This window comes from Ruditapes philippinarum, unplaced genomic scaffold (assembly GCF_026571515.1).
Source record: "Ruditapes philippinarum isolate M1 unplaced genomic scaffold, ASM2657151v2 ctg6532_1_1_1_1, whole genome shotgun sequence".
Taxonomy (NCBI): Eukaryota; Metazoa; Mollusca; class Bivalvia; order Venerida; family Veneridae; genus Ruditapes; species Ruditapes philippinarum.
Genome location: NW_026854536.1, coordinates 1 through 16,807, shown reverse-complemented (window position 1 = coordinate 16,807; position 16,807 = coordinate 1). Strand labels below are relative to the sequence as shown.

General features: G+C 37.5%; 1 protein-coding gene across 1 annotated transcript; it reads right to left on the bottom strand.

Moving 5' to 3' along the window:
* Positions 1 to 4,476: 4,476 nt before the first annotated feature.
* Positions 4,477 to 6,798, bottom strand: LOC132740392 (uncharacterized). Its single transcript, XM_060728286.1, has 2 exons — positions 5,288 to 6,798; positions 4,477 to 5,209 (listed from the first exon to the last, which is right to left on the bottom strand). Exons 1-2 carry the CDS (start codon positions 6,796 to 6,798, stop codon positions 4,477 to 4,479), a joined length of 2,244 nt encoding a protein of 747 aa, XP_060584269.1.
* Between the last annotated feature and the right edge of the window lie 10,009 nt (positions 6,799 to 16,807).

The window sequence follows — 16,807 nt, the reverse complement described above, 5'->3', positions numbered from 1 at the left end:
CAGACAGTATAAATATTGCGTTATGTATTAATTGTTCGAGATTTAGTAATAAAATGCATTATTATATGATCTAAATATATCTGCAATCTCATTGGTCCAGTAGTCAACAGAACTTTTTATAAAATCATATTTACTGGGTGTAGTATCATATTCACTGGCTGAATTGGATTTTCCCAGTCTAAAAATAGATTGAGACTCATATTCAATGACCATACACCGTAGACTGTTAAATACGCGTGTTACTTAAAAAATAATTGTTGCTTTTTGTTCTTTATGGCATATTTCTCGATTAAAATATCAATACATTACCATTTTAATTAAAGGCTACACCGCAATGTTGTGTATAAACTTGAATTACTTTCGTATGCGCAGCGTTCGCGAAGTCGTTGCACGCATAACACGTGCGTCTTTTTTCTCGCGCTTCAACGAGGCAAAATTTGTACATGTAATTAAGATTGTACTTTTTATGATTTTTTTTGTTTCTTAGCCTATTCATATAATAAAGCAATTATTGACTAGTGAGCCATTGAATATGATGTGATATTCACCGGCAGAAAGTCATATTGACCTCGGCTATCGCCTCGGTCAATATGTCACATCATATTCAATGGCTCACTAGTCAATAATTGTATATTAAATGTTTAATGGTTCTAGTCTATAGAAAAGTTTTTGTTTTAATTTATCGTGCATCATAATTAAATCTGTGGCGTTTTAAAGACACTTCCCGCAATGTATAGCATTTCAATGGCCATGGCGAAGGATACATTAATTTTCCCAATCTGGATGAACCAGACTTTAAACATATGCACGGCATTATCAAGAATATCATATGATGGATGACATGGACAAATCTGAACCCCGATATGTCTGTTTTAAATGTAAAATCGATAACATTGGAAATTTGAGTACAATCGCGAAGACATGCTTCAGACCAGATGCTTGTAACATTAGTCTTCCTGCTAAAGATATATATTTTTACAAACAATTTATTACTCCAAGTTTTCATTAAGTTGTGTATGCTAAAATGCTAGAAACTTAACTATTGTTTGCTGTAATCGTTATTTCATATCAATGTAACACTAAACGGCACATGAAATGTTGCGCCAAATAAAGATAATGATTCCTTTCAGGGATCAATTGTTTTGAACTTTGCTTGTCACCAGTAAGTAACATAAAATCTGTATATTCGTCATTATGATCTTTTGTTTAACCGTATCACAAAAGACACATAGACAATAATAGATGCTAAACCACTACATGATATTTAGACCAGTTTCATAACTGACAACAATATATTTACATACGTTACGATTACCATATTTTTTATATGTTACTCACATAAATAATATCATACAAAAAAAAGACTTTTTTACTTAGACAGTTGGTTTTGTTCATTTTTGGATTCAAATTCAACATCTGAGATCTAATTGTAAAACTATTATCTTCTACTGTTATCGTATCCTACATAAATATCTTGTGTTACCTCCGCAATAGATTCGGAATTAATATTGACAGGTCTTACGCCACTCCTTCGTTCAAAATAATTGCCCAATCAAAACACTGTCAGTTGCAGGTACATGTACAAGTGTGCGGAAAGATTATAACATCTATAACAAAAATTATGTGTGTCATAAATTACCTAAATGTTATAGTTAGAAAGAAAACTCGCTAATAGCTTTCCACATTCTAACAGGATGTCCTTTAAATCCCTGAATTGTTAATCTGGTTTAAGTTTTCAGAAATGTTGGTTTTGAAATTTAGTCGAATAACCTTGAAATTCGTATTTTCGAGGGCTCTTTCAAATGGCTAAATCATACTTGAATATATAGTTTATTAATTCAAACCAAGGCCTGGGAACTTTTTTTGTGTTTAGGGGGGAGGTTATGATCATTTTCGTGGACAAACATTTACTTAATTGTAAAGAAATCACTAATTATGTAAATGCTCATGAATGAAAGCACGCAACTTAATATTTGGTACAGTTCAAACAACGCCATCTTGGAGTATGTCGTATCGAAATTGCATTACAAAATGATAAAAAATGTCCTATGCGCCACAGCATTCTTCGATTTTTTTTAAAATGGATAATTTTAGAAACTGTATAATCTATTGAGCTTTGTTTTGGCTGAGGGCTCAACAATGGATCATTTAAACATATCACCAAAAAGTGAAACAGCCAGCGGTTAGTGTATGTGAAAACTTGCTGTCAAAGAAAAATGAAAATTTTATGAAAATATTTTTCTTACTTCTTTATATCAATATAGATCTAACTATTTATTTTTCTCGATTTTATACTAATAAGGTCAAACAAAATTGAACGTAAGAGTAAACGAATTATATATAGGGAACTAATATACATGTACATTTGCATAGTAAAAGTTTCCTCGTAATCAGTCATAACTGATAAATAATGATAAGATAAACTCAACAATGCTTAAATTTTGCAGTTTGAGGTTAAAGGTAACCGGTACATTCAAAATAAATGTAATCTGATACGAAAATTGAATAACATGCCATACAAAATCTTGTAAAAAACACATTATCACAGTCATAATCTTTCTGCACGCGACATATGAAAAATTAATTATCTGCTCGTCAATGACTTTTAAACACGACCACGTAGCTATGTTTGGTTACGAAAGATTCATTGTGAATGAAACATTTTTTTTCAATTGAGAAAGCTGTCAAATTATCTATTTTTCTGCGTCCAGCACGCAATGTAAATCTTTGTAGATATGCTATTAAAGTGGTAGTATAGGATGTATGAAGAAATTTGGTACAAGTATCACGAATAACGAATTATGTAAATACTCTTTTAAAATTGTTATCAAAGTCTTGTAGACTCCTGAGGAAAATTTAAAGTGCCTTGTAATTCAACCGATCTGTTGATACAGCCGAAAAAAAAGAAAAAAAAACCAATTAGATGAAACAAGCTAAATGACTAGCCACATTTTGTGGGATCGTTTCCAAGGTTTATCTTTAAAGATATGTTTGTTACCGGTTTGTAGCTAAAGCATGATAGAATTATGATATTGTCTAATGTTTGAAGCTACGTTAACTGTTTCTAAAGATTTTTTTTAACATTACAATAAACTTGTTATTATTGATATTAAAAGTGATAGAACAAGCCGTAAGTGTCACAAAAATAGCTCAGAAGTTATATGTATTATTTAAAATGTATTTCCGTATCGATCCTCTCTATAAGAAGATACCATGTGCGTCTGTCCAGGAACTTATGCTCGAAACCTTTGGCTTCTGTAATTCGTAGCATTGTGCCATTCACAGCCATTCACTCCCGGTAAGTTAGGTGGAGGCAAAAACTGAAATTTCATACAACAATATCAGTAAATCTGAGTAAAGCTATTACTACCATTTTAGTTCTGCCTAAAAGTAATTTATCCAACCCAATAAAAACGCAAATGATAACATGCCTGTAAATAAACATGATTTGTACATTGTTGATCAAATTTGAATTTAATCATAATGTTCCCGAAATTCACTACAGACATTTCAAAAATCGATATTGGATAAATAAAGTATGTTTTCAACAGAATATGGCTTGATTCAAATAATGAAAAAAAACAACATGAAAGACACCAATATCCTAAACGACTGTAGAAATTTGGACATTTAACTCCAGGTCCAGAGTCATGGCTTAATTGTTAAAATGTTTAACATGACTCACTTTAGATACTAAATTGAACTGTCATAGTAAATAAACTCAAAGCTCTATCCCTAAGTTATGTTATCATAATCAAACTGTATTGAGATCAAGTTTGATTAAAATTAAAATTGACGATGTATCAGTGAAATCCTTACCATTCTCAATCTATCCAGAACTCCAGTTTGACGACCCAAAGTTATCGTTATATTCCGGTAATCTTTCAATGATATGATGTTAATTTCTCTGCCTGTACGATCAAAATTTACTACAGGTTCATATGTTTCTGCTTTGCGCATTTTGCTATGTATCTTTTAAATCGTAAGTGTGTTGCATTAAGGAAAGTTAACTAGATTATTTATAAACTTAAGGCTTATTTACGTCCCACTCGCTAAAGCACTCCTTCGTTTAATAAAAAACACTCTCCTTTTTTAATATACAAAATCAGTCAAATACTTGTTAAGTAACGATTGTTTCAAACGTCAATCATAACGCTTCTTTGTTATCTTAAATCAACTGTGATAACGAATATTTTGGTATGTAAGCCCTCGCGTTATGGATATTGTTCAAGGTTTAAGAACCATTCATAATATACTTTTGTCAAATCTTCCCAATAACCACGTGCTTTAGGTTAAAATTACGAACGAAGTCGAAATTTTACTCACGCCAACCACAATGTGGATAATACAGTCTTAAACGCACCTTTCTGAGGTCTGGTTCTCGACTGCGGATCTTCCTCCATCGTCAGCTTGGTGCCCGCCAGATGTTTCGGCCCTTATCCAAGTACATCTGTGATGGCGGGTGGGCCCACCGTCTTACGGTGTGGAGGTTGATCGCATCCAGCTTGTCTCCTCGCGTCGTAGCCACAGCCAGCTAGACGCCCGCTCTGCAGCCTGGCCCAGCTTCTGGATTGCCCGGCGCATGTCTCTGCCAGTGGTGCCAACAGCTGTCATCAGTCTACATACAGATTGCGCACAGAACCCTCTAGCGCCTACTTCGATGGGGAATAGCCAAGTCCGCCAACATCGGTGTCGGCACTGCTCAAGTAGTTTAGTGTTCTTGGCCTTCTTCCTCTCATAGGCCTCTTCACATCTCGTCTCCAAAGGTACTGTCAACTCGATGACAACGAGCTTCTTCCCTGTCTCGGACCACAGTACAATGTCTGGTCTCAAGTTGGTCTGGACGATACCCGGGAACACAAGCTTCTTTCCTAGATCGACTGACATATTCCATCCTGTGGCGCCGTCAAGGATCGATTTCTTCTGTGGAGCTTCTGTCTTCGCAGTTTCACCCGGTCTCACAAAGTTGATGTGGCCTGCCTGTGAGTTACTTCTGCGTGGCTTCTTCTTCTCCCCTTCCAGCCGATCGGCAACCTCTCTGAGGATGTTGTCGTGTCGCCAGCGATATCTGCCCTGCGTCAGTGCTGTGGAGCAGGACGATAAAACACGTTCCAGAGTGCCTGGTTTCTTGCACAGACTGCATGTTGGGTCTGTGATTAGTCCCCATCGGCAGAGGTTAGCTGGAGATGGCAGGAGGTCATGAACTGACCTGAGGAGGAAGGATAGACGAAGTGGTTCATACTTCCAGATGTCTTCTCAGGTCAGCTTCCTTTCCATGGTTTCCCACGTTGTCCATGTACCCTGCGCACCCATCTCTACCGCTCTGGCCTGTCTCTTGTTCTCCTCTTCCTTCCGTACTTCTGACTGTATCAGGGCTCGCCTCTCAGTCTGGTTGGCTTGGCTCCATAGGAGTGTTTTGGTTGCACCAATACCTTGTCGTCCGACAGCCGTTACACCGACGATGTCCTTGTGCATGAGAGAGCTCTTCGCCTGGCTGACAGTCTCTGTCGCTGACCACTTTCTTCCAGTACGGGTAACGATCCCTGCTTCCCGGATCTGCTCATCTGGGGAGTCACTTAGGGTAAGCACCAGTCTTGTCTTCTTGAAATCTTCTACCAGTGAAGATAGTGGGAGTTGCAGTTTGTTGGTTTTCCCATACAGTCCAACACTGGAGAAACTGGGTGGGATTCCAAGCCACTTGCGAAGATGTCGGCTGGTGATTCTCTCTAAGGCTTGTATTGTTGAGCTGGGTACCTCGTACAGCATCATTGGCCAGATCAGCCTTGGTAGTAAGGCATGCTGGTACAGCCAGGCCTTGAACTTCCCAGGTAGGTTGTTCCGGTCTATCTTCTTCAGCCCCTCTTCTACCTGGTTCTCTAGCTTCTTGACGTTGTCCTTGTCTACTAGGCTGGCATCAAACCACTTCCCAAGGCACTTGATTGGGTTCTTCGTGATGGATGGGATCTCCTCGTTCTGTACTCGGAGCACGAATCTGTCTGTCGTCTTGCCTTTCTTGATAATGAGGGATTTGGACTTTACGCCCTTGAATTTCATTCGGGCCCATGACGCGACGTCTGTCAGTGCTGTCAACATCCATCTAGCCTGGACGTGTGTTGGTGTCGTCAACGTGAGGTCATCCATAAAACCTCGGCTTGATGGGAGGTAGATACCTGACTCTGTCTTTGGTCCGCGGGTCTCTCTAATGGCAGCATTGATGAGCAGATTCATCCCCATGACGAAGAGTACCACAGAAACAGTACATCCGGTGACTATACCTTTCTCAAACTTCTGCCACTTCGTCAGCTGGTCGCCAATAGAAAACCGAAGCTTGATGCCGTCAAGGTAGCTGGTGATGATTTTCTGGACATGGTTGTCGACGTGGTAGTGCTTGAGGGCTGTGTAGATCAGCTGATGGGGAATAGATCCGTTTGCGTTGGCAAGATCGAGCCAAACTACTGTCAAGTCTTTCTTCCCCGTCTTCGCCTCTTGAATTAGTTGGGTGATAGCGCTGGTGTGCTTTACACAACCGGAGAAACAAGGTACTCCACCCTTCTGGACTGAAGTGTCGATGTACGCGTTGGTCGTCAGGAAAGAGGTAAGTCTTCTGGCCAGGATAGCGAAGAATATCTTCCCCTCGACATTTAGTAGCGAGATGGTCCGGAACTGATTGACTGTCTTGGAGTTCCTTTCCTTGGGCGTGAATATTCCCTCTGCTTCCTTCCAGGCTTCTGGTACTTCCCCTTTCCTCCAAACCACCTTGAGGAGTCTCCATAGCCTCTTCAGTAGGAGTGGGCACATCTTGTACACTTTCTACGGGATGGCGTTAGGACCAGGGTAGAGCCCCATCGACCCTTCTTGACGACGTCCTTCACCTCTCCCAAAGTGGGTTCAGTGGTTACCAGTGGCGTCTCTGGAGGTAAGGCAGGATCTATCCGGTCACAGTCCCCTAGGGCGTCTTCTCTGTTGACATCTGAATGCGTATCATGCAGGTACTTCTCAACCTCTTCAAGTGGGGTCTCTTATGTTCCTGAACGCTCTTTGTCAAGCAGAGTCTTCGCAAATTTGTATGGGTTGGCTGTGAACCAGCTCTCTTTCTTGTTCGCTCCCTCGCTTTTCTCCTCGTGTTCTCAGCTCGCCGCAGAGACTTCAACTGTGTGCGCAGTGTGTCACGTAGTTGGGACAGGCCAAGGCGCTGCACTGGTGAGCTGTCTCGGTACTGCTTCTTCAGCTGTCTGATTTCTTTCCTCAGGTTCTCTATGCGGTGTTGCCTCCGGTTCGGCTTTGGAGCCTCCTTGCGTTTCTTTGTTTCTTCAATCCCAAACCTCTCCCTTGCAACAGAGTATACAAGGGTGAAAAAGGTGTGTAACTTCCGATGTACTGGACCTTGCATGGATGATTCGAGGATGATTTCTAGGTCCTCGTCAAACTGTTTCCATGGTGCCTTCTCAGATGCCTTGGGCCACTTGATCTTGGGTTTTCTTGTGGTAGGCATTGGGCGTGGTTAGTCAGGGACGGCCTCTTGCTCCTGTGGTTGGCTGCTAGTGTCCTGCGAGTAATTCAGTAGTTCTAGGAGGGGGTCTTCTTCATCCATCATTGGATCCTGGGTGGCATCGTGCGCTGTCTCTTGAGCGGAGAGTTCATCAGTACTGTGGGTAGTCTCCTGACTGGAGTACTCCCGCGTCTCACTAGCCATACTGGCTATGCGCTGCTCAAGTGGCCTCACGCGCTAGCAACCAGACTTCCCCTGGTGAATGCGTAACCCTCGTTGGTTTTTGCAGACTTTTGCCACAAGGGCAAGTTACTGTCCCTGGTGCTGAGTTCGTAGTCGATTGGGCAGGCCGTGTCGATTCCATAAAATCCGTCCATGTGAGTCTTTCATCCTCCCCCCCCCCCTCTCGGAAGACTCTGGGGGTATCTTTCATTAGTGGAGTCTGTAAGCTTGTCTGTGGTGTCTTTTCACGAAGACTGCACGTCGGGATGCTACCCCTAGTGCCCCGGTTCCAGTCTGTTCCTGGGGTCAACTGTCTCTCCAGTGTCACCAATCTATTCCTGGTTGCCATCCAGTCTTTCCTAGAAGTCACTGGTAAACCAGATGATCAATGTGGATAATACAGTCTTAAACGCACCTTTCTGAGGTCTGGTTCTCGACTGCGGATCTTCCTCCATCGTCAGCTTGGTTCCCGCCAGATGTTTTGGCCCTTATCCAAGTACATCTGTGATGGCGGGTGGGCCCACCGTCTTACGGTGTGGAGGTTGATCGCATCCAGCTTGTCTCCTCGCGTCGTATCCACAGCCAGCTAGACGCCCGCTCTGCAGCCTGGCTCAGCTTCTGGATTGCTCGGCGCCTGTCTCTGCCAGTGGTGCCAACAGCTGTCATCAGTCTACATACAGATTGCGCACAGAACCCTCTAGCGCCTACTTCAATGATGTCATGTCTAATAATTGTAAGTAAGTAATTTGCATTTTAAAAACATGGACTTTCTTAATTTCAAAAACTATCTTGTTGAAAATATACATCAAGATTAGATATTGAAAGGAAATGAAAACAAATACATTTGTATATTGCCATGGTTAAAATAAGGTTTCATTTTTTAATAGATAGGAACATTGTTCTGTCTAAGATAACTTTCTTTATAATTTTTGGCCGTTATTTTGTCTTTTTCAGAATCCAATGATTATAATTCTTAAGTATTTGTTTTGTACATTATGATCAAAATATTGTCAATAACAAAGCATGTTGTCAAAGTAAAAATTCATATATGATGATTGTTCATTTCAATTTATCCCTTTTAAATTTTGTCTTCAAGATAAACAATCTTAACGTATGAGTTAAATGATAATGTATAAAAATGTTTATCATGTATATTGAATTAAACAGATATTTTACCACTCCACTGTCATATCAGATAAATTATAAATGATTAAAATTAAAAGTTCAAGTATGGAAGGATACATACATAAACGTAAAAACATCTTAAATATCTTATCTAAAAAAATTCTTCACGGATTTTCCTGAACAATTACATGTATATGCATGTAATAAGTGTTTGTAATATGATATCTGATTGTCATCACCACGTTTGAGGTGGTAATTTAGACTAAATTTCAATTGCAAATGACAAAATTTTCACCATGCATAGCTTAAATCAGTTCCTGTGACATTAGCTTTACTTGAACATATAATACATAAATTTTATCTTAAATTATTAATACTGTATTACCCTGTTCATTTGAGAGCTGCGTTATGCAGTATACAAGTAGCCACAGGATTGATGTGGAAAAACTTGCTTGCATATGGCATATGTATTGCAATGGTAATACTATAATAGTATCCTACTGGCACGCGGGTTTTATATATTATAATAATATATGTTAATATATGTTAAATGTAAATACCGCTTTACAATTGAAAGGTTTTTTTGTGATTTTTAATGAAATTAATGAAATCGTGAACTCTGTAAATTCTGAAGTTTGATTCAACAGTGTCATTTGTACGTAGCCTAAACTGTAAAATGTATTTAAGAAAAGTTATTCATCGGATGGTCATATGAATTCATTTAAACAGAGGCCTATCAGTGCTAGGGAGTAAAATAAGTTTACGTGTGGTACATTTACTAGACAAATGTTAGGCAGTAAAGCTAGATTGATAATACATATATCGGTGATTTGCGGCTTAAGTTTTGTATAAAAATTATTTCATCACATCTAGCATATCATATTTGAAGCTGGAACATTTTGAAGGTAGAACACACCGACGACTCCTGACGCGCAAGCCAGACTAGTCCCAGACCAGAATGTCAATAAGTCCATAGGTTTCCAATGTAAAGCGATCCAGTATATTTCCAGATCGATCTCTACATGATATCCAACATCTTGTTTATTCATTTCTTTTCGATAAAACGTATACATCATTAATAAAACTTATATTTCATTTGTCTCATCATGATAACTCAAAAGACAGAATATTTTATGCAGACTAAAATAAAACCACCAATCTCATTAAAATGTTTTCGACTAAAATCAACAGGTCCTTGTCGGATAAAACTGTTGAAGTGCTAAAGTCCATGATTCCTCACTATGCAAATGTTGCAGTAACAAAAATTATTGTAAAGTATGAAGACATTTTGCCGAGTTTGAAGATTATAAACAAATATTGAAAACTAATAGTGTAGATGATGAAAAGGTATAATCACTATCGCAGTAAATAATAAATCTGAGTTTCCTGTGTACTGTAATCAAATCTTGTCATTTCCTCAGATGTAAGCTAGCAGTTTAAATGTCAAAACGTCTGAGATATAGCTCTAACTATTTTCAGTTAAACACTTATTTACTGAATCGATTGCGTATTACAAGTTCATCGATTTATTTGCCCTGCAAAACGGTCTCATAAATAAACTTCCTTTTCAAATTTCAATTTGGTTAACTTTTAATCCTTTAAATTATTATATCTTAATCATAATGACATTCATTGTCTATCAATAAAATATTTACATGAAGTGTTAAAATGAATTGTAACGAAATTATGATCCATGATACCTTTAGTATTACAATTGTTTTTGTTTGTGAGACCAAGGCCAGTTGACAAAGTATTTCATTGTTATATGACATCAAAATTTGAAAGTGAAGCGCAAATACAAGTAAAACGAAATGTCTTGTTTGGCTCAGGCTCAAGTGCTTCTTTGAATATAGATAAAAATAATTAGACCTATCACTAAAGATGAATAATACCCCCAAGATACTGAGACTATTTGAAAAAAGTTGTCAGAAGGAAACATTGATATCAATTGTGTACAAAGAATTATTTCAATTGATATAAGCTTGCTATACACTAAGTTTGATTACAATATCTCATTCCTAACTCTAGCTATTGTCCGAAAATATTTTTCTATTTTTTTGTAACGGTGACCATGTGTTGGATTTCTTTTGGGATTCTTATTTTCTCTGTTTTATTGATCCCATGTGGTCCAAATGTAAAACCAACCGGGGTATTCATATAAGCTTGATATACACATTTATTGATTACAATATCTCATTCCTATCTCTAGCTAATGTCTGGAAATCATGCTTTCTATTTTTAGTAACGAGGACCTTTAACATAGACCCAAGGGGTCCAAATGCGTTAACACCGGGGTCTTCATATAAAATTGATACATGTATACACCAAGTTTGTTTACAATATCTCATTCCTAACTTAAGTTATTTTCCGGAAACCATTTTTCTATTTTTAGAAGCGGTGACCTTTACCTTTACCCGAGGGGTCCAAATGCAATACCAACTGGCGTCTTCATACAAGGTTGCTATTATATATCAATATTGATTGCAATGTCTTATTCCTAACTCTAGTTATTGTCCGGAAACCATTTTTCTATTTTTTGTAATGGTGTGACCTTGACCTTACCTGAGGGGCCCAAATGCAATACCAACCGGGGTATCATCATAAGGTTGCTCTATACCAAGTTTGATTACGATATCTCATTCCAAACTCTAGTTATCGTCCGGAAGCTATGATGTGGACCGACTCACCAGTCGTAAAAGGTCAAATGAAAAATACAGTCTGATAAAGTGTTTACATGTTGAATAGATATTTCTAACTTGAAAAAAAATAAACTTCAGAACTTTAATGGTATTTCAACAGGTAATTGTATTATTTGAAATATAATATATTTACTTGCAAGTTAAATATTTTAAATAACTATACATATTCACTTTAGTACCCTTTTTTCCAAACATATATGTAGTGCTTCACATGTGCGAGTCCTTGAAATATTTGAAAATTCCCTGATTTTTTTTTGATGGTTTCTAAGAAGCCTCTTTCATAGAGTTTGAAATAACAAGCAACTATAATAAAAAGTAAAATAAAATCGTTGTCGTTTTTTTGGGGAAAAAATACCGCTTAACTAATGCCTGCGTCACATTACACTCCGATTAAGTTTACGATGAGGTACCGATGTCTGAACGGGCTGAAATTGCAATTTTTTTAAAGGCCTCCGGCCGGTGACCCTCCGGTTTCAAGTGACCGGTGGGGCACCGTACAGGTAGTCGGAGAATTTTAATGCAGAGTTATTTTCTTCCGGCATCCGGTACATCGCCAGCTCACCGTAGCAGACACGGTGAAATGCCCTCCTATACCCGGCCGGACACCTTTTGTTATCGGTTACATACCGGTTGAAATTTTCACCTCCTGGGCGCCAAATATTCCTCCAGTTTCCGAGCGATATATGAACGGTGTACGTATGTGTCTCGACAGGTTACTGACCAGGGCCCGGATGGACGCAGTACGTTGCACGTATGGTCCTAAGGTGTCCGTAAGGAAAGCGTTAGGGTTATTAAACAGACCTTACGGCAGGTAAAGCTTTGGACTCTGAATTAGGCGACCCGTGTTCAATTCTTGGACAACGGTGAAGGTCACTTTAGTTGTACAGAGATTATCAGTACCTTGCAAAAGTGGAATACATTATTACTGTTTAACTGCTTGACAGCCTGTCCAGGAACAATACGGTGGCTGAACTGTGCTCTAGTATGTATATTCAAGTTGACTTACTGCCATAGTCATCAGACTAAATCATAAATACCACCATCATTCCTTCTCTCATTAGCCAGCGTGCAGAGCTGAATCGGTTCAATCGCTTTACTTGTAATTTGGACATTGTGTGTTCGATTCCCGGGATGACCAACTGAATTACTAGCAATCTTTCGGACGAGACTTTAAAGCAAAGTCCCGTGTATGAGTGCTTAAAAACTTGGAGAAGTAAAAAAGAAGGAGAAGATTGTTTGGTGTACTGCTTGGCTCCTTGACGGTGGTCATCCTGTGTTGCTGGATAGTGTAGTGGTTGCGTTCATTGAACGCCGCCTTCCTTATTGATCTTGTTTTTCATATTTTTCTGAAATTGTGGCATCTTGCTATCTGTATCTTCCGCTGTCCTTCTAAATCTAAAACGACTAATACTCTTCTTGAGGACTCGCCTATACGGGCAACCGATGGCGAGTATTAAGAGACTCAATTACACACACATATTCTCTCAGTTTTCACACACGTCAGAGGTTTCTGAAAAGTTTCAAGTTTCATTCACAATCTTTTATGGAAAACTTTGATTTCAGAGTGTAATGTACCTTCCAAAACAATGTCAAGAAAGAGTGGGGGATAAATCAGAGGAGGAGAAGGCAATGAAAAATGCCAACAAAAGAGGGGATGTGAATAACGGCCGGAAAATGGGATAGCCTGCCATACGAATACCGTCCGACAGCCGACCATATATCGCACGTATACTTTACCATCACCGTACGATTGTTGCAAACAGACCAGATAACGGAAGGCACTTGGAAATTTATCGTACGGTAGTCTGCCGGTTACCGACCGGTGTCCAGAAAGAAGATGCCAAGGGTTTTCACCGGTCGACCGGGCGAGTACCCTTCGGAAACCGTCCGAATACCACCGAAGGAGAATGACCACCCACTTCTTCTCCACGGACATGATTGAAATGTTTCTCTCCGATCTCAACTTATCAACGGTGTCCCATCGACCCCTCTATATCGGCCGGTCCCCACTTGTAATGTGACGTAGGCATAAGTTAAACGCTGAAAAGCTCAAACGTAGTATACTTTGTCTGAAGTTGGTCGATATAATCATGTGGAATTATGCTACGAGCTTGTGATCAAATTTGCTTCAGTGTTATCAATATACATTAAACAATCATCCACAGGTCACCGTTGTCAACATGCATTAAGTAGAAGACGTGACATTCAAAACGATGATTTTTTAGGTTTTGTAACAATTCAAGACGGCGGAAAACTAACATTAAAACTTTGTTTACAGGTTTTCAAGTTTTCCAAAAGTAAATAAATATATAGGATAAATATAGGCTCGTTTTCAACTATCGTTTACATTTTAATTTGCCACGCTATTTCTGTTGGTGCATAGGTATCAAATGCATTTTCATGGTTTCACGTTTTGTCTTTTCAAGAGATTTAACATTAAAATATAAATTATAAGGCTTTTTGTTTCTGAATGTTACATTTACGACAATACTTGAATATATAGATTTTACTTCTCGGTTACATTTCAAATTCACAAATTCGCAGATTCAAATTTAAAATGAAATTTGCATACTATCCACAAAACACGCATAATATTTTGAATATTAAACACCAACGCATCAAATTAAGTTGTGTTATTTTTCTTCTTTGGTAGATCTATGCGTAAGTACAAAAGAATGTAGACACACAATGAAATATTAAGAATCAAATACAATTTACAATATCACAAAAATAAATCTAAAATAATCACCTAAAGCAGTGGCCATTTTACATTCAATACAATAACTTACACTGTTCTTCAATTGGCATAATAAGGCATATATGTATCGCCAAAGTGCTATATTTAGGTATGACAATACAATATAAAATCACCAATATTGATATATATATTTTATCTGAGTAGTTATGCACAAACTTCAAGAGGTTACACTGTTAAATTACTAAAATTTTGAATAGTGTAAGGGTTAACATGTTGAAAGACGTCTCAGTGAATGGTTTGTATTCTACTTGCATTAAACTTTGATAGGAACGCGATGTCCGATAAGGGAAGTATGATAAAATCATAATTGTATAACCATTAGAGGGGAGACATTATCAAGAAATCATCAATGTAGTATTTACTCAAAGAGCTTCAAAACAGCAAATAGAAAAAGTAACATAACACATATTATTTGATAAGCCGTAAAACTTTAAAACTGTCAGTTTCAGAAGGTAGCTAAACAAGTTTCCTATAATTAATTCTATCTAGTACGTATCAAAGTAAGTATACAATCAAGCAAGGACAATTACACTAATTGCTATATACTGGTTGTTTCGAAAGTGTGTTTTTTGCTTAAATATTCTACACATTCAGACTTTAATAAATTATGTACATATAAAACATCAGAAAAGGTGAACCTGGTGCAAGAAAACAGCCCTTAAGACCATCCTAAAATGTGCATGATATAGTCTCCAATATTAACTTATGGATAAATGAATGAAAAGTACATTTTAATGCAAATATAAAAATAAAAGATTATTGAATCTATAGTACCTCAGCTGCGTTATAGGACTGGACTGAGGAAATTTGTATTTCTTAATTAATTTATTGCCACTGCCAACACTGCAACATATATTACATATTAATTTGGCATGATAAACAAATGCTTAACAAGAGCAACATTGTCGCAAAGTACGCTTGTCAAAAAAGCTTTTGAGATGTGGACATTATACATATGGGAGATATGCTCTCAGCAATATCTGGAAAATATCTGGATACTTTATCATCTCTAGTGACCTTGACCTTGCACATATAAACCTAAATTACTTGTGTCACACTTGTCGTCATGATGGTTATCATTTGGGTTACAATCGAACAATTAATGAGGACTTAATGGTCCCTGTACACAAACTTTGGCCTCTCTATGTTACTTTAACTTTTGAAGCAGGGACCTGAATTATGTGCGCAATATGACTCATTATAGTGAATATTTGTGCCAAGTTACATTAAAATTCCCTGTTAAACGTAGAAGTCGGCTCCGAACAAGCATTTGTCAATGACCTCTAAGTGTGGCTTTAACCTTCAAATAGTGGTGAATATTTTTTGAAGTTTCACTGTACCTTTGTTTCAACCTGAACTGTAATAAAACTGGAATTGTAATAAAATTATTACAAAACTGGTTAGGATGCAAAAATATTATTACATTTAGGTAGTCAACCTGAATTGTAATAAAACCCGGAAATGTAATAAACGGTCAAGACTCAAGAAAATGTGGCAAGAAAAGTCTCTTTCACATACATGATGTTTAAAAAAACGAATTTGGACTTGGAATTTGGACATGGGAATGTTTATAAAACTTAACATGGAAGCGAGTTAAAACTAAAAGAAAATTCATTTCAAATTTGAAGAGCAGAAATGGTATCATAAAGTTGATGACAACCTGCATTCTTTTAAGTACTTGACATACATTTTATTCCTACAGTACCATTGAGAAATTGATTTTTAAGGTCACAGTAATGTTTATTTATTGAAAATACGAATAAATAAGGGTAGGATGATGTTCATTCAAATGTAACAATCTTAATACAATTCCAGAAAAATTGTCCATATACAACCTTCAATAAACAATCTGAAGCGTAATGACATCGAGAAATGTAACAAACTATCTGATACGTAGCATTTACATTTTCTATTCTGTACAACCACCAAATAATATATTTTTTGAAGATCATCTTTACTAACGATATAATAGCAATAAAGAAAATTTGCTTGCTTGGTGTATAGAAAAGTTATTACAAAACCGGTTGAACTGCAAAAAAGTTATTACAATTGAGTTGACAACCTGAAATGTAATAAAACTCAAAATATATTAAACTTTCTGAAAAGATGTCTTTTTCTAGTATAATTCTTCAACAACAACAACAACGGAAAAGAAAAAACCGATGAACAAACCAACTACTTATAAAAAAAAACCCAAAAAACATCAGTTATAAGAAATGTTTATTTTTGATATAAAACTAGAACTGTGTCCAAAGGACACGGATGCCCCACTAACAACATATATATGGTATATAGTGAAAAAATCAACAAAGGGCCATAATTCTGTTAAATTTGGTTGCAGCAAAAATTCCTTCCTTTACTACCATTTACACATTAAGGTTGTTCATCCCTGAAAGTTTAAGCAAAATCTACCATCCGGTTTAAGGGGAGTTGCGTTCACAAAATTTCTATATGGTATATAGTGAAAAAATCAACAAAGGGCCATAATTCTGTTAAATTTGGTCGCAGAAAAAA

Coding starts and splice junctions, on each gene's coding strand:
- LOC132740392 (XM_060728286.1), bottom strand. CDS start 6,798: ATGTGCCCACTCCTACTGAAGAGGCTATGGAGACTCCTCAAGGTGGTT. Junction 5,210..5,287: donor GCGCAGGGTACATGGACAAC/GTGGGAAACCAT, acceptor CTTCCTCCTCAG/GTCAGTTCATGACCTCCTGC.